At 38.7% G+C, this 18,387-nt stretch overlaps 1 protein-coding gene across 1 annotated transcript in view; it reads left to right on the top strand.

Moving 5' to 3' along the window:
• The window catches only part of ankrd13a (ankyrin repeat domain 13A), a 31,359-nt gene extending 23,967 nt beyond the window's left edge, over positions 1–7,392 (top strand). The window contains exons 14-15 of the mRNA XM_052032408.1: positions 2,091–2,158; positions 6,039–7,392. Of these exons, the coding sequence (XP_051888368.1) occupies positions 2,091–2,158; positions 6,039–6,216 (246 nt within the window). The 3' untranslated portion in view covers positions 6,217–7,392. The remainder of the gene's footprint in view (positions 1–2,090; positions 2,159–6,038) is intronic.
• Positions 7,393–18,387: the final 10,995 nt, after the last annotated feature.

The raw sequence follows: 18,387 nt of genomic DNA, 5'->3' as shown, positions 1-18,387 counted from the left end.
AATCTCTGGTTTTTGACCCTTCCACTACTGGGAAAAGATTTTCTTATTTGATCTAGGCCTTAGTCACAGAGTTGTAGAGTGATTCAACATGGAAATCGGCCCTTTGGGCCACCGAGTCTATGCCGACCATCAACCATTCATTTACACTAATCTTACACTAATTCTATTTTTTTTATTCTCTCCATATTCTTATCAACTCTCCTCAAATTCTACCATTTACCTACATATTGGGAGCAATTTACAGTGGCCAATTAACTTACCACCCTACACATTTTTGGGGGTATGGAGGGAAACTGGAGCACCCAGAGGAAACCCATGTTGTCACAGGGAAAATGTGCAAACTCCACACAGATAGTACCCCAAGGTCTGGGTTGAACTGTCACTAGCTGTGCCATTGTGCTGCACACTATCCAATTTTTATCTATACAAGTTCCCTTTTTTTCTTATCTGCTGTAAGGAAAACTCTGGTTTATCCAGACAGTTGAAGTCTCTTGCGTATAGATATGGAAACATTTTATTATTTCTTTTCTGCATGCTCCCTTGAAGCCTTACTAAATGCAGGCTTTGCAGAATTGGACATAATACTGCAGCAATGTCTGAACCAGTGTTTCAAAAAGATTCAACAAATGTAAACTGTTTGTGTCTCCTCTGCTGCCTGTATTGTTATATTTCCAACATTTTATATTTTTATTTCACATTTCCTACTTTTTGTACTTGTTCCCCTCCTTTTTGTACTTGTCGTCAATGTATTGCCCAGGAAGGAGCCTTCATGCTTTTCTTTAAAACCACTTTCTCCAACTGTCCTGCCATCTTCAAAGATTCATACACCCAAACCTCCAAGCTTTTCTGTTCCAATACCTACTTTGTACATTTTTGACTATCTTGGTCACCTTGTTCTTCCTATCAAAATATATCACAAGTAGTTAATAGCAGCCACAGCTATCAGCTCTTTGGTTGAATCAGTCAGAGTTGAACCTAATATTATCTTCTACTGAAGGCCGCACACAAAAATAATTTGCAATAAGAAATCAAGAGAACCATCAGCAGGACACTGGATTTATTTTTTCATCTTGATTCAAAGTGTAATGTCCAATTAAATCTAGTTTGAGATTAGCACAATTTGGGACAGAACTTTTGTTTTTCTTTACCTTTTTAAAGTGCAGTTAGATTGACTCTATTTACACTGCGGTTTATAATTCAAAATTACTTTTCTCAGCACATTTTGCACCATTTAGCAAATTGCTTGGTATCCTTTGTGTTTTTTGAATACCTAAAGAGCTGTAAAACAATGAATTGCCTGTGAATTCCACTCAGTTAAATTAATCTAATAAACAATTTGCCCACAGGGAACTTCCAGAAACAGCAAACAAGTGAATAATTGGTAGATCAAACAATCTGCTGGAGGAACTCAGCAAGTCAGGCAGCATCTGTGGGGTGGAGAGTTATTGTCAGCGTTTTGGGTCAAAGCCGTGCATCAGGACTGAGGGTGGACAGGGAATACAGCCAGTATAAAGAAGAGGGAGGAGTGGTGAGACAAGGTGATTGGTGGACCAAGGAGGAGTGAAGGATGACAGGCAGATGGAGCCAGATAGGAGAGGGGGAGGGGTGGAGTTGAGAGAGAGAGAGAGAGAGATAGAGAGAGAGGCAGGTGGATGATAGATGGAGGCAAGACAAGAAAAGGCAGATGGAGCCAGTTGGGGGAAGAGGAGGGTGAAGGTGGAGACTGCTAGGAGGGTGATAAATGATTTTGGTAGTGAGTGAAGGAACAACATTAGCTAGGCTGCTGAGGGATATCTTGCATCAGTTTGAACAGCTGTATGGTACTTACAAACTAAGATAATAAACCAAAGTATCAGCCTGAATTGTACATAAATGTGGGCAGTTTGGCATTAATTTGTAACTTTCTAACTAGAATCTTGCATTATCTGCTGAGCCATGCATATGACTCAATGCAAAACTGTGGTGTAATTGTTCTCTCAGATACAGCAAAGTCTTCCATTCTGCAGCTCTGGTATCCTGACAAAATTGGCAAAGTAAATGTAGCAAGATAAAAAATTAAATGTGATACTTATGGCTTCTTTTTATTTTAGGGTGCATGGGAAGAGGTTCCCAGCAGGACTTCGCTGTCAGAACAGAGCTTGAATCAAGATAGTGAGAGGTAAAGGAATATTACTCTACAAAAATTTATTTTGTGTAAGAAAAGTATCACCCCTTTCTTTTGCTTTCATGTTTTGTACTGAAGTAAGCAAAGAGCCAAAATTAAGCTGTTTTTTTTCCTATGAAGCACTAATTGTTGCAAAGTCAAGAATTTTTAGTGGCAAGTGGAGAACATTTCCATCAGATCTGGGAACAAAATATTTATGTTCCAAAAATGTTGTACAAGCCCAGTGTGCAATTAAACTATCTATTTTAATATTTATTGGGACACCTAATTTTCCTCTCACCATCCTCCTTTGAATCTAGTTAACAGGGTTTCTTAATGCTTGGTGCTTGTGATGAATATCTTCACAAGTGGCTCTTATCACATTTTGGCTGCTAACACCCATGTGAATAGCTTCGAGGTTTTCACTGGTTATACGGATGCAAGAAGTGTAGTTAATTGTGAGTTGCAAGCAGTTTGGAAGACAAATGGTACGCTGATCCTTGTTGGAAGGAAATTGGAGTACAAGAGAAAGAAAGATTTTGCGCAAGGTTTTGATGACACCACACCTGGAATACTGTGGTACAGTTTGGTCTTCGTACCCAAGGAAAGAGGCAATGTAACAAAATTTACCAGATTAATTATTGGTATGAGGATGCTGACCAGTGAGGAGAGGCTGAAGAGGATGGGTCTATACTTTTTGGAGTTTATTTAATTGAGAGATGATCTCACAGGACATAGAACACTACAGCACAGTACAGGCCCTTCGGCCCACAATGTTGTGCCGACATTTTATCTATCTAACCCTTACCTCTCACATAGTCCCCTATTTTTCTATCATTCATGTGTCTATCTAAGAGTCTCTTAAATGTCCCTCACTGAGACATAACATTCAAAGGGGGCCTGACAGGGTCAGAGGCTGTTTTTTTTTTAACTGGAGAGTTTAGAACCAGAGGCTTGTTATCTTGGAATTATGTGAAATTGTCCCAATTGTGTGGATTCATCTTGGGATAAGTGGTTAACAATTTAGGACCGAGTAAGGAAAAATTTATGTACTGAGTGCTCAGTCATTGATTATGTTCAAGACTGAACAATATTTTTGGACACTAAGGGGATTACATGATCAGGTGGGAAAGTGCAATTGAGGTAGAGGATCAGCCATGACCTTGTTGGCAAAGCAGGCTTAAGAGGACACATGGACTCCTCCAGCTATCTTTTTACATTAGGGCCTGGTAATCAGCCTTTTTTTTCTGTTTCCTTGTCATTTTCCCACAAACCCAGAACTGCTCTGCTGGAGAGTCTCTGCCTAGAATTTGAGCAGTTGGAGGTGAGTGGTAGGCATCCAGGGTCCCACTTAATTGTACTGCTATTGGAAGGGTTGGTAACAGCAGGAGTAACGTTTTCCATATTTCCCTTCACTGTTGAACTGTTCCATTTTCACAGTGAAGTTGATTCAACAAGTGTGGTTCAAGATCAGAACGATGACTCCATCTGTCAGTACAAGCTAACAATTATGAGAATGCTTCTGGGGCACCTAACTGTTTCCCATAGCAGAAAGCTCCTCAAGCTTTGCATTCAGTCCCTTCTATTTGCCCAAATGACTGTGGTGGGCTTCAGGAGGACAAAGACTGGTAAAATGGCATAAGTATTTTCTTGTGTAATATGATACACTTCAGAAGGACAAATGATGGGAGGGGAGTATAAATGGCATGATTTTGGAAAATGTGGGCAAGCAGAAAAAGTGGTGACCCTTTCCACAAGTCTACAAGCCAAGTTTCCACATGCCAAGTTGATGTTGGTTGTAACGTCATTGCATCACGTGAATTTATAAACAGAAGAATAAAATCTTAAAGCATTCTAGAACATTTCAGATTATTGGTTTAGGCATCTGCTATATATTGTGGACAATTCTCTGTGCCAGGCTTCAGAAAAGACATAAAGGCCATTTAAAAACAAAAGTACTATGGATTTAATGAGGATACCATGTTATAGATGATGGTCATCAAGCAATACAGCGTGGATACAGACTCTTCAGCCCAACCAGTCCACACCGACCACCCAGCTAGTCCCAGCTTCCTGCATTCAACCCATTTCCCTCTAAGCCCCACCCCTCCGTGGACCTTTCCAAGTGCTTCTTAAATTATACTATTGTACCTGCCTCAACCAGTTCCTCTGGCAGCTCGTTCCATATACTCACCACCTTCTGTGCAGAAAAATTGGCCTTGAGGTCCCTTTTTTAAATCTTTCCCCTCTCACCCTAGACCTATGCCCCCTAGTTCTGGCCTCCCCTACCCTGGGGAAAAGACTGCTACTATCCACCTTATCTATGCCTCTCATAATTTTAAGCGTTTCTATAAGGTCGCCCCTCATTCTCCTATGTTCCAAGGAATAAAGACCAAGCCTGGCCAACCGCTCCCTATATCTCGGGCCCTCTAGTCCTGGCAACATCCTCAAATTTTTCTGCACTCTTTCCAGTGTAACCACATCTTTCCTATAACATGGTGACCAACACTGTACATAGTACCTAAATGCAGCCTCACCATATTGGTTACAAGAGGTGTGAAAAGTTAGATGTTCTTCTTTGGGCAGGGAAGGTTAAAGTAATAGGTCTTCAAAATGATGGAGAGTTTTGTCAGATTGAGAACAGCATTTTTCTATGGTGTGGGTTACTAAGCAGAGCTCAAATTTAAAATCATCAGCAAAAACTCTAAAGGGGAGATGAAGAGAAGTTTTCATTCAACCCTGACTGGAGTTGTAAAACTTGGTATTGGTTTATTACTGTCACTTGTACTGAGGTACAGTGAAAAGCTTGTCTTACAAACCGATCGTACAGGTCAATTCATTACACAGTGCAGTTACATTGAGTCAGTACAGAGTGCATTGATGTAGTACAGGTAAAAACAATAACAGTACAGAGTAAAGTGTCACAGCTACAGAGAAAGTGCAGTGCAATAAGGTGCAAGGTCACAACAAGGTAGATCGTGAGGTCAGAGTCCATCTCATTGTATAAGGGAACTGTTCAATAGTGTTATCACTGTGGGGTAGAAGCTGTCCTTACCTACCTTCCTGTTGGAAAATTATTCCATAAGTAAGTTGAAAAGAGTATTGAACAGTTACTTGGGAGTGAACAATTCGCAGGGTAATGGAGAAAATGCATGGATGAAGATCTAAGTATGATTGCTTTTTCAAAGAGGCAGCATGGCCACAACTGGGTCAATGATAGTTTCTATGATGCTCAGGGAAAGAGATCATAAAGATCTTGACACAGAGGCTAGTTAAAATAAATAGACTATCTGATGTTCTTTGCACATAAGTTTCTTTTGAAAACAAAGTGGGGAAACTAGAAATTTTAACAACTTCAAATGTGTCACTGGGCTGGGGAGGAAGTCACTTCCTAAATCTTCTGCTAATGAGTTGTAAATTGAATTAAAAATGCACTTTGGAACAGAATGGCAAAACTATTATGGTTTAGCCTGGTGGACATCACTGCACCTAAGGATGTTGAGGTGGTGAGGTTATTGGGTGCAGATAACGTCTGACCTGATTAAAAGGCTTTACATTATTTATATTATGTTTTCTGAAGATACTGGGGTAAAATTCAATGGATGGTTTAAGTGCATTCTGGTTGACAGGCTGAAGAAGATGAATCCTATTCATACAAGATAATCACTGGGAATGGAATGGAAACTGGTGATTTGGTGGTGCAGGAGATGCACAGCTAGCTGTAGCACCACTATTGCTATGCTGGTCATAACTGACCTGACAGACACCAGGGAAAGAGATTGGGATCTTTGTTTGTTACATTTACTACAAGATCCAGGGGAAATACCCTTAAATTGAACAACGTGTGTACTCCCTAAATGTTTCCATCACTATTCTGTTAATCCAATTCTTCTAGGGCAATCAGTGAGAGCTCTCCTGGCTCTCAGTCCATAAACCAGTTCTCCAACTACAACACTCAGTTGCAATATGCCATGGAGCTTTCTGCCAAAGAGCTTGAGGAGCAAGAGAAAAGACAGCGAGAAGAGGAAGCAATGCTGAAGCGTATATTGGAGCTCTCTCTGCAGGAGCAATGAAGGCTCTTTGTGGGCCAGTTGAAACGGGTGCACAGCACTTTATTAACCTGTTACAACCGTGAAATTAATCAGACTGTTTTTAAAGAAAGTATATTTTTTCCATATTTTTGACATTTCAGTGAACAATCTGCATGGTGAGCAGATTGTGTTGGTGTTTCTTTCCTTCCCTGATGCAGTGATATGTAGCATTCACCAGCACTGGCTATTGGCCTTCTTCCTTGCACAGTCCTGATTTGTCTTGGAAACCACAATATTATCTAATGCCCAGTTTACAGATCAGGAATGCAGTGAACCTTCTGACACAATTACCATTTTCTGAGCTTACTTTAATGCTGTTTTATTGCATTGCTTTTCCGATAGTAAGAGCCAAATTGCCCCTGCATTGAAACAAACTTCTTAAACAGGCAGATCACATACAGCTTTTATATAAGATACAGAAATGTGTTGCCATTTCCACTCAGTTGTAACTTCACAAATGTTGCACTTAGCCATAGTAAGTTTCTTGCAGACTGCATTTGAACTGACACAGGCATAGTTGCATTACTAGCCCACCCTGTGTTGCCTGTGTAGCAGAAGTTGGAATGCTATTTTATTGTGGGGGAGGGCCAAATTGCTAAATCTTACATTGGAATTGCTCACTTAATCTCTACACATGCACATTTTTCTACAGGGATTGCTGGATAATGACCAGGATTAGGAACCCTATCTGATTATTGCACCCACCCCATCCCCACACAAACTGCAGCCAGGATAAGCTAAACCACCTACTGAAGGTCAACATTAGGACCTTTTCATGTCTTAGCCAAGATATTGTAATAGGCTCAGACTCCAATCAGTTGTTCCAAGGACATGGTTTGCAGACCATAGCAATGAATATGTCATTAATGTAAAATGAAAATGGAAAACAATTTTTTTTTTTTGCTTTTTGAGCATTTAAACTTGGTCTGAAGAAATGAATGCCCCACACTCATACTGATTCTGGTGAAATGTGAAATTATACTTTTTTTTCCCCATTTATAAAGGGAGGAAATAAGAGCTATGCTGATCATTTCAGATATCTTAATCTTTGTAAAAAGGTTTAACTTATACTTTGAAATGAGACTGTACACTGTAGTTTTGCAGAAGTGTGCTTTTACTCTTTTCTCTGAATTATGTAAGTAAAAAAATTAAATCTGGTTTATTTGTGAGTTTATTTTAATGAACTGTTGTAAACTAGAAACTATTTTCCTTTAGGTTACTGTTTGGAATGATGTAGGCTTACAGTAGACCGTGCCTCATTGTAATCAGGTTTGATATAATCTTGTTGAGGAAAGGTTCCAGATAAATTCACTGATTCTTGAGGCAATCAAAAAGAGTATGTAAGATTGCTCACAATGTTATAAGAAAGGCTGTTTTTGAAAGTGTTCAAGTGCAACTGCAAGAAATGTTTCTAGACTCACTCAGGCAAACATTCTGTCCATTGAAGTGCCATATTGGATGTAACTTGTACACAGTTTCTGGAATATTATTTAAGGAAATTATCAATCTGAAGCAGGGGATTTGGGAAATTGCCATGAATTCAAATTTGTTTAAAAATTGTGTATTCCTATGTGCCTGTGATATAAACACAGATAGGAAATCATGCATAGAAAAGTAAGTGATCAAAGAAATGTAGGTTGTAGTTAAAAGTTTATGCAGTATCTTCAGTGATTCAGGATCTTTTAAATCAATTACTGACCAATGAACTGCTTTTTAAACCTGGTGACTTGTAGGTAACCAAAGCAATCAATTTGCACAATCCCAAAACTTGCAGTTCAACTGTTTATTTAGCATATTGACCAGACTATTAAAACTGCCTTTCATTTAATGGTATTATTGGTTTTTTTTAAAGTCTCTACTTGAATAAACATATTCAATTGTCTTACCTAAGATCTGACAATGCAGCATTCCATCAGTGTTCAGCTTAAGCCTCAGCCTGGGAACCTTTCACAAATGCTAATATTCTTGCAAGCTCTATATAAATAAGCCCCAGGGATACAGTGTCATAATGTCCAAAAAAAAACAGGGGGAATTATGAAAAGGAATCATTGGTATCTTAATGGAAGTGTTTGGTCAGCATGACTAATGTGCCAACATGATAACAATGGATGGATGGATTGATTGTGCAAGCCTGCTGTGTATCATTGAACACTCCTGGGTAAAAAATGCAGTCAATGCCAAAATAAGCCATGCAGGAAAAGAATTTGTTCCCAGTTTCTTCCCCATTTAAAATATAGTTTGTGAATGCATTTAGTGGGAGTTCTAAAATAATTGTTGGGGAAAATATTCAAGCAAAATATTTCAGTAACGCACTGATGCTCCTTTTTTAAAGGCAACCAATACTAGACCATCAGCAAATAGTAGTAAACATTTTTGTCAGGATTGACTTGGGTTTTTTCCCCACCCCCAACCTCAAAGGTGATTCCAAAAAAGGAACATCAATTTTAAATCTTATGACAAAACACATTAAAAATAAAATAAAAAGGTGTTTACAATGCTAATGAATGCTACCATTTATTAGAAAGATGGTAACCAATTTTCTGAACACACAGAAAATGAATATCATCAGGAATACCACATACAAGATATTGCATCTGTACTTCATAACTGTTCTTTCACTAGCAGCAAAGAACCTACAGATTTTGTTCCAATCCTTAATGAAAGAGAGTCTTTGAAATGAAATGATGATTTTACAAAGGGTGCACATACAGGTTCTGTTTAATTGTACTGTCACCAGACAGAACTTTTTGGAAGTGATAGGTTGCTTTAAGTACATACTGAACAGATTTATCATCATTTTACAAGTTACCATTGTCCCAAACTTTAATCCCACACCAAGTGCAGCTTTAGAAGCACTAATGTGTCTTGATTACCCATGCAATCATAGGAGAGGGGGAAAAAATTCCAGTGAATCCTTGTGTAGCTAGCAGGTAAAAATAGCTTTCCAAATGAAATCACAGGAAGAACATGTTAGTTAAATAATTTGCAAACCCTCCTTAGCCATACATATGGGAATAATTAATTATTCTCCTTGATATAACTCTTGATAGAACCAATATTCTGAGCTATTTGTAATTATAAACTATTTTAAACACAACCCATCTTTCCATCCCTTACATAAACTGTTAATCCTTACCCTTCTTTAGATAAATTGCTCTCTACTTGCCCACATCTAAAAGATTGCAACTCTAATCTCCCTTTCTCTTTTGTCCTGAATAAAACCTATACTACTTTTAATCCCAATTAAACATTTCCCCATCATAGTTAACTCTCATCTTCATAACTCAAACTAAAGTCCCTTCCTCTTGCATTAAACCAATTAGCTCTGTAGTAACTTCATATTACAAAGACTGGTTAAGTGAGATATCCTTTCCAGATAACTAGCTACAAAAGAGGGTTACCTATCAAAAGGGTGCTGGATGAAGCTATACTTGCTGGGAATAAAACATTACTCTTATACAAAAATGAATCTGAAGAATGAATCCCAACATTCAGACAGTTACTTTTACCTAATAAGAATGTGGCTTACTGCCTTAACTCCAAGTTTTTGCTAATGTTAAAGCAGTTCTTTATGTTTTTAATCCCCATGGATTTTGTAAACTTTGACTGAATTCACCTGCTCCATTAGAGGCCCAGAAAGAACAAATGTGAAACAGACAAGCAGAACAATGCAGGATGGTACAGCATTCTGCTAAAATTGGACAGTAACAATTTACTAAAAACCTTTCTACAATACTGAGAGGAAAACCAATGTCTCACCAAAGGAAAAGATGTAGCAGCATTATACAGGTAAACTCCACAAACTGCTGATTGCAATTACATCATTGACAGAAACTTAAAACTATTAAAACAATAAATAACTTGTCCAGTGTGCAAAACCATTACAAATAAAAATTCCAGTTCATGTTTAAAACATTAATAATTAGTGCAAAGTAAAACTGCCCAGCATTAGTACCACTAATAAAAATCCTTACTGTAGATTCTTTCCAGATGTGTCAAAAGATTAGCTTTAACACATGGGATAAAGCTGGTTCAAATTTGGTACAGTTTTAAGAACGTCAGGTCTGTAACATCTTTAGCTGGTTTCTTAAAAGGTACAAATCAAGCACACAACCATATTTTAAACACCATGTGCTATTACTAAAAATTGATTAGTGTTTCTCTCAAGATTTCAGAACAAATATCCTGTTACCTACACAAAGAAAGTTCAGATTTTTTTTTTAAACTATTCATTTAAGTAATGCAAGTGCCATTGCCAGTTCCTAATTGCCCTTGGTCATGAGCTACTTTCTTGAACTGCTGCAGTTCTTATGTTGAAAGTGCTCCCACAATGCTGTTGGACTGCCAGGATTTAAACCAAGTGATGATGAAGGAATAACAATTTATTTCCAAGTCGGGATGCTGTGTGACACAGAAGGGAAACTTGTAGGAGTGAATTTCCAGTGCACCTACTTCTCTCACCCCTCTAGATGGTAAGCAGTCATGTGCTTGGAAGGTACTCAACCACTGAGACAATTGAAAAGCAATGTGTTCTGAGGAGAAACAACAACTTGAATTACAACAGAAGCAGAAATATGCCATTCAGCTTCCTGCACCTTCTCCGCCATTTAATAAGATCATAGGCTGATCTTTCTCCTCAGCTCCAATTTCACCTACTAATCCCATATCCTATCATATCCAAAAATCAATCTCATCCCAAATATGCACAGCAGCCAAGTCTCCACAGCCCTCATATAGAGTATTCCAAAGATTTACTTCACTGCCCTAGTTAAGAAAAATCTCTTCCTCCAAGTTCTGAATGGCCATTTCCTTATTCAGACTATGATCTCTGATCCTCAACAACCCAATGAGGAGAAATATTATCCCTGCGTCTATCCTGCCAAACTATTTCCTTATTCAGACTATGATCTCTGATCCTCAACAACCCAATGAGGAGAAATATTATCCCTGCATCTATCCTGCCAAACTATTAAGAATTCCATTTGTTTCCTTGAGATTCCCTTCATTCTTCTAACCTTCAGAGGGCAGAGGCTCAGTTTATTTAATTTCTCCTCCAAGAACAAACTCTCCATCCCTGGAATCAACCTGGGCTGCACACCCTCCTTTGCAAGCAAATCCTTAGGTAGAGAACCAACCTATACACAATATTCCAGTTGTAGTCTCACCATAATGACATCTTTCCCCTCATATTGCCATAACTAAACATTGAGGCATATAAAATATACAAGATTACCAGCAACATGCAGAATAAAAACCAGCAACAATAAAATTAAAATGTGCTTCTTTTACAATTAAAAACACCAGAAAGTCTAAAGATAATAACTTGGTGACAAATCCACCATTTTAGTTATGGGGGAATGTAACCTTTTGGTAATGGGTGTTGCTAATGCATGATTGGATTATAATCAGAATTTTTTTTAGACAAAAGTATCAATGAACTGGAAGATGTCAAGAGTCTAGGGTATGCTTAACTAGGTGCAGGATGTTGTATACCCTGGGCACTGTCCAGCATTATATGAAATATTAGCATTAAGTCAGCAGCATCAATCATTAATTAAAAATTAAAATAGGTGCATCATTACTTAATTGTCACCCATTATCTTCAGTACACATTAAAAGAATAACCTGGTCAAATATTTTTGAAGTATCCAGGTCAGTCTGTATCAATGGAAAGATAGGAGATGGTCAGTAGCTTTACAGGTCAATAGATAATTCTCCAGAACTGGTCTAAACCCCTGAAATTCTATTCCTCAAAGGAAATAACTTCTGGTTAAGTACCTCCAGCTTTTTCCTTGTGTGCCTCACAGGTTCAGAGCATCTGTAGTTTTGCACTGGTCCATGTTTTGGGGCAAGACTCTATATCAGGACCTGATGCAGGGTCTTAACCCAAAATGTCAACCATCACTTTGCCTCCGTAGATGATGCTTGACTTGTTTAGTTCCTCCAGCAGTTTGTCTTTTGCTGCAGATTCCAGCATCACCTGTCTCTCGTGTCTCCTCTGTAGTTTTGAACCTACTGTTTTTTAAAAATTTTTTTATCCATTTCTTCAGTTAAAGATTTAACTACAATCAATTATAATGAAATTTCCAATCAGTAATTTCAAGACTTGTCATTATTTAGGAACTTAACACATAAAATTCCTGGTTTATCCTGATTTAATAATGATAAATTCAATCTTAAAAAAATAGATGATTATTCATGGCACCATTTTACTGCGAAATCCTTGAAAAATAATGTTTTTATTGGAACAAAAATATCAGTTTCCTTATTTTTTTCTCCAAAACTGATTTTTTTTTTGGTTGGGAAGATTGAAAGTTTAAAGGAATATTAGTGTCGTTTGTAATTTTTACAGTGTAGTAGTTTACATGAGAAGAATTTCATTTGTCAGCCAGATTGGTCAAAAACATAATCCACCACAGCTAAGGCAGAAACTGTGGAGACAGAAAGAGAGTAAAGGTTTCATGTCACCGAAGTAATGTCAGATCTGAAAAAAAATTACCAATCTAAAACTTTAACTCTGCTTCTTTCTTCACAAATGCTGCTTGAATTACTAATAATTTCTAACATTTCGCATCCCCCCCCATTCCCACTAATCCATCCAGAATGCATATTCCTGCGACAGCAGTTTATGATTTTCAAAGCTTCTCAGTCCAGTATCCAGAACCGCACTCCTAGCAAGTGAAAAGTAAATAACTATTTAAAAGTGGCATATTTAATCAGTTAAACCACAAGCTAGGTTTTGGGGTTCTCACTTCCTAATCACCATGGACTTGACTCTTGGACTTTATCTAAGATTTACTGAAGAGGCAGAGCAGAGACTAGGTGTATCACACACAAGGAAGATAACAAAAAGATTGCCATCTATCCAAATGCACTCTAGTTAGCATCCATCAGCTAGAGAATGCATCATGTTGGGATGAGTCAAAGACAAGGGGAGGGAGAAAGGTGATGACAATTTGTCACCAAAGGATATCTGACAGGTTACGGCACAGTACAATGACTCAGTTATAGCTCATTTCCCAGTGTATACACTTTGTTGATGTTAAATGAAAATCTGGTGGTAGACATCTTCTTCCCACCATTTCAGATGTAGTTCTGTCAGTTTAATTGCACAGACTAGACTCCCAGTCTAGTAGTCATGTTCAGTTGCAACCAGATCCTCATGTTGACTCATAATCAGTTCATGAAGTGTTCCAGTCCTTTAGCAAAGACGTCAAAATGAAGAAATGTGCCAAAGTGATGGACTTCACATGTAGTTGGTTTGCCAGCAGGAACGTAGACTTAATTACTTGAAACACAAAAATCTCTATTCAGATTAGATTCCACAAAGAAATCCCAAATCTTTCACCGCCGACGGATGGGTTTGTACACGCAGATCACCATTACGATCATGATAAGCAGCAGAATGCTCAGGATACTGACAGTCAGAACTGTAGGAAGAAAATAAAAGGGAAACATTAAATATATTAATAATTTAATCCACATTTACTAGAATTGGGTATATAACGTTATCCTATTTAGTTTCTATGTTTCAAGCCTGCAGTTCTGTATGGGGTATATATTTACTAGAATGGGGTATAAAACCTTATCCCACGTAGTTTCAGGCCACTGAAGCAGAAGTATCTCATGTGAAACCCAACTCTCCCTTAGTTCAAGCTTCAAACACCAACTGAACCGAGCCCGGGGGGGGGGGGGGGGGGGGAGGGGGGGTTGTCCTTCCCCTTTAATTATTCTCTTAAAGGTCAATTTCCCTCCGATATTTTTTGCGGTACTAGGGGGCAAAGCCGACCGCCCCGCCGCTCGGACGAGCTCCCCGCAGGCCGCCGTGCTCCTACTGGCTGGCTCTCGCGGGTGTGAGACCCGGGTTATCCTTACCGACGTTCTGATACTTCAGCACGTTGAAAGGCCGCTCTCGGGTAACCGGGGCTCGGTCCTGGCTCAGGACGAGCGAGGGTAAAGCGGCGAGAAGACCGAGAGACAGAGGGCCCATGGCGCAAGTTAGCCGGGTCCTAGTGCCCGCCATTGCCCGCGCAAACCCAACGACGCACGTCATCGCGTCACTACACGCAAGGCGATGACATCATTGACACTTCATCCTGGGCTATCATATGTTTCCATGAAGTTTGGTTTAGGGCGTTAAACTGAGTTTCGTGGATTGTATCAGTCTAATTAATTAAAGTCATCAAGAAGGTAAATGTTTTAAATTCGTAATAAACAATTTGAAGTTCTGGGAAAAATTGAGTAATAATGACGTCATCATTTTGTGTTAACTCTTATGATATTTGAAATAACTTCTTGAGCAGTCTCTTAGGATTAAGGAAGACTGACTTCCACTCAGTTTTGTGGGTTCTAGGATTCTTAATGAGGTCAATGTGGGAAATGCACACCCGTCCACAGATGGAGCAGGTGGTAGCTAATGGCATGGGTGGGTGATTAGTTCATAACGTGGTGCACTCTTTCCGCTACTACACAGGGCTTTTGTGTGCTCCTGATGTCTGTCCTCGAGGTTCTCCATACCTTCCTGAATGTTCCTCTTCCCCTTTGAGTGGTCGTGGACCAGAGATTCCCGAGAGTTAGAGGAGGTGTTGCATTTCTTCGCAGAGGATTTGACCATATCCTTGAATCTTCTGTCCATCTGATAATCTTTGGTGTGAGCCATACAAGCTAAGCTTCCTGCCCAACATAGCTGACTGTAACTAGGGCCTTGATACCAGGGATTTGGCTTAGAAGAGGATAATGACATTGATTTACTTGTCCTTCCAGTGAATTTGGAGTATTTTGTAGCAATATCATTGGTGGCATTTTGCTAGTGCCTTGAGATGCCTGCTGTAGATAATCACGGTCTCAGAAGAATATATTGCACTCAGGTCCTGCAGGTCTTGTCCACATCCTCCCTCGTGGCCTCTTTAACCACTTCTTGCTTCCACTCCTGGCTAAGCTCTAGTCACCATTTCCTGAGACCAACCACTATGTTCACTTTAAAACTTGACTTACAAATGAGTAAAGAGCTTAGTACTCAAGGTACAAACATATTTCCTTTTGCTTATGGAGCATGGGAGTGGAGGTAAGTCATTTTGCTCTGCGAGCATGTTCTGCCAATCACAGCTGATCTGTGCCTAATTCTTTTACCCACATGCCTTAATCTATCAACTTCACATTTGCGGAAGAGGGTTCTAAACTTTTCACCCTCTGAAAACTTGCTTCACTCCTGATAGGCTGCTTCTAATTTTTTGGTTTTTTCTACTATTGTAGATTCCCTAACCAGCAAGTATAGTTTATATCTCATTCATCAGTACCCTATAATATCCTGAAATAGTTGATCAAATTTATTCTAATCTAAATTGAGGTATATGGAAGTTAAATAGCAGATTGGCTATGTTACTGGACTAATAATTCAAAGGATTGAACTAATGATTCAGAGACATAAATTTAAAATCAACAGTTGTGGGATTTAAATTAAATTACTTAAATAAACTAGAATGCAAATTGCATTTAAATTGCAAAACTACGAGGTTCTCACAAAAGCTTGTCTGATTCACACCTAGCCATTTAGGGAAGAAACTTTCCACCTGTACTTGGTTGGGCTTGTTGGTAATTCCAGAACCACGCCAATGTGGTTATCTTTTAATTCACTGCGGAATTCCTCAGCAACCCACACAATTCAAGGAATGAACAGCAAATACTGACCTTGCATCAAATTCCAGGAATTAAGTTTATGCAATCTCTTTTAATTTATTCCTTGGAGCCATATTATCATCCTGGTAAATCTACTCTGTATTCTCTCCAAGGTTAATATATATATTTTAAGATGTGATGCCACACCACCTCAGTTATTGACCACCCAAAGCTTCCCCATAATGTACCCAAGATTTCCTTATTTTCACACACTGTTCACCCTTGATAAGATACAGTTTTCTTTCTACGCTCCCAGACATCTCCCATTACTCTACAATTCCCAATTTAACACTATTGTAAGAGCACCATCAGTACAAGAGTGCAACCTCTCAAAGCAATTAGATATGGTAATTAAGTGCATTGTTCATAACCCAAAAACAAAAGAGAAATAGTAACTATTTTACTATTCATTAAGTTTCTTGGGATCAGGATGACTTATTTTCCATTCTGGTTTTCTGGGTTCTTAGCTCAGTAATGAAAGCTCGCTAATGTAGGAACTGCAGAGTCTTCCACAGATGGGGCTGATGGTCACTGATGGGGCAGTTGATGTGTAGTTTGTGAAGTGGATTGCTCCTTCTGCCACATATGCAGGGCCTTTGTGCGTACCTGAATCAAGAATTCAAGGTTGTCAATACTGTTCCAAATACCGCTCCTCCGCTTTAAGCAGTTATGGGCCATAGATTGCCCAGAATCAGCCGGGTTCTTGCGTTTCTTCAAGGAGGCTCTGAGCACATCCCTGAACCTTTTCCTCTGGCTGCCTGGTAATCTTATCTTCTGACGGAAATTGAAATAGAGTGTCTGGTTCAGAAGTATAGGTTCAGTCATTTGAATGACAACTCCTGCCCAACAAAGACAACTGAGTGTAACAAGGATTCCATACTGGATACGTTGATCTGCCAGGACACTTCCAAGGAATTTGCAGAGACAGTAATGGTATAAATAGTAGTTTGCACATGCTTACACAGAATTTCACTTGATGGATCAAATGGTCTTTTTCTGTATTTTACAATGTACTGTGTTTTTTTTCCTGACAACCTCCACTCTCTTGTGGAAATAATTTGGATGCCCAACTCAAATATTTTATCAGAACAGTTCTGCTACCATTAGAGTCTATCGACTTAAAGAATAAGAATGAATTGAATGTAAATGATGCATTTCATAATCTCAAATTGTCCCAAATTGCTTCACAACTCATGAAGCATTTTGAAGTATAATCATTTATTTTAGTAAATAGCATGCTAAGTAAGCTTATGCAGCAGTTGAGCTGATGTACTAAAAACGTATTTGTATTTAGAGGGGAAGGAAATGCAAAATTATTAAGTGACATCAATGGTTTTGAAGGCACAAGTTTAATTAAGTTAAATAATACCTGCTTCAAGTATAAATTAATTGGGGAACTCAATGGTTCATAAATAAAATATTAACTTAGGAGCTTATGACTTGGTGGAATTGGTTTTCTGTGTACCAATTCAGGAATGCTGTTAATTTTCACTGACTAGAAAACTTACATTATTTGGCTGCAATTTCTTACTAAAGAAGTTTTTTCAAATGGCTTCCTGCAAAATGCACTGTCTGCTGTGATACGAAGCCATGAAATTGGGAAGGCTCTGAGCTTCTCAATATGAATCAGCAGGGTGGTGTTGCCACAACACTGCAAAGTTAAGTAGACAACAATGTGTTAGTCAGTATTCAAATTCCTTATTGCAGTTCAGTAATTTCTTCTTGGAAATGTTTGTGTGGCCTCATGGATGAAGTTAGAGCTATATTTGATAATGATTCAAAATTTGTATCAAAACATTTCTGCTATTCATTGTAGCCTTTTAAGTTAAAGGAAATTAAGAAAGTACATGATTTATATAGGAAAATAATCGGACACTCAGAAATTAAGAGAAAATGCACTCTAGCTGGTGTCTTACCTCCCATAAAGAGAAATAGTTGTGGTTGTTGCAGGCCTATTGTCCCAGCCTATCAATTTTCCTGTAGAAGATCCTCTATAGGCCCAACCATTTTCAGCTGATTCAGCAATGATCTGCCTTCTGTTACAAGGTCAGACATGGGGATGTGTGCTGATGATTGCACATTTGCAACTCCACTCAAAAGGTATCAAACAATATTCACCAAGACCCAGCTTACATTTAGATATGGTTTGAAAAGTGGCAAGTAACGTACATTCCGCACAAGCACCAGGCAATGACCATCATCAACATTCGAGAGCTACCCTACCCTTGATGTCCAATACTGTCTCCAGGTTCCCAGCCATGAAGATCATTCCAGTCAACATCGACCAGCGACATAACCATGGCTACAATGGCAGGTCATGTGCTTGAGAGTGTGATGAAATATTGTCCACTATTCTGGAAGAATGCAAATCCAATGACATTCAAGAATATAAACACCATTCAGGACAAAGCAATTTGCTTGACTGGTTTTCCAAACACTATCCACCACTTATCTAAATACTGCCCTTCAACAATATCA

The sequence above is a fragment of the Pristis pectinata genome, chromosome 17 (genome assembly GCF_009764475.1).
Source record: "Pristis pectinata isolate sPriPec2 chromosome 17, sPriPec2.1.pri, whole genome shotgun sequence".
Classification (NCBI taxonomy): Eukaryota; Metazoa; Chordata; class Chondrichthyes; order Rhinopristiformes; family Pristidae; genus Pristis; species Pristis pectinata.
Note: the sequence above shows the minus strand (reverse complement) of the source record. Positions and strands in the feature narration are given on the sequence as shown.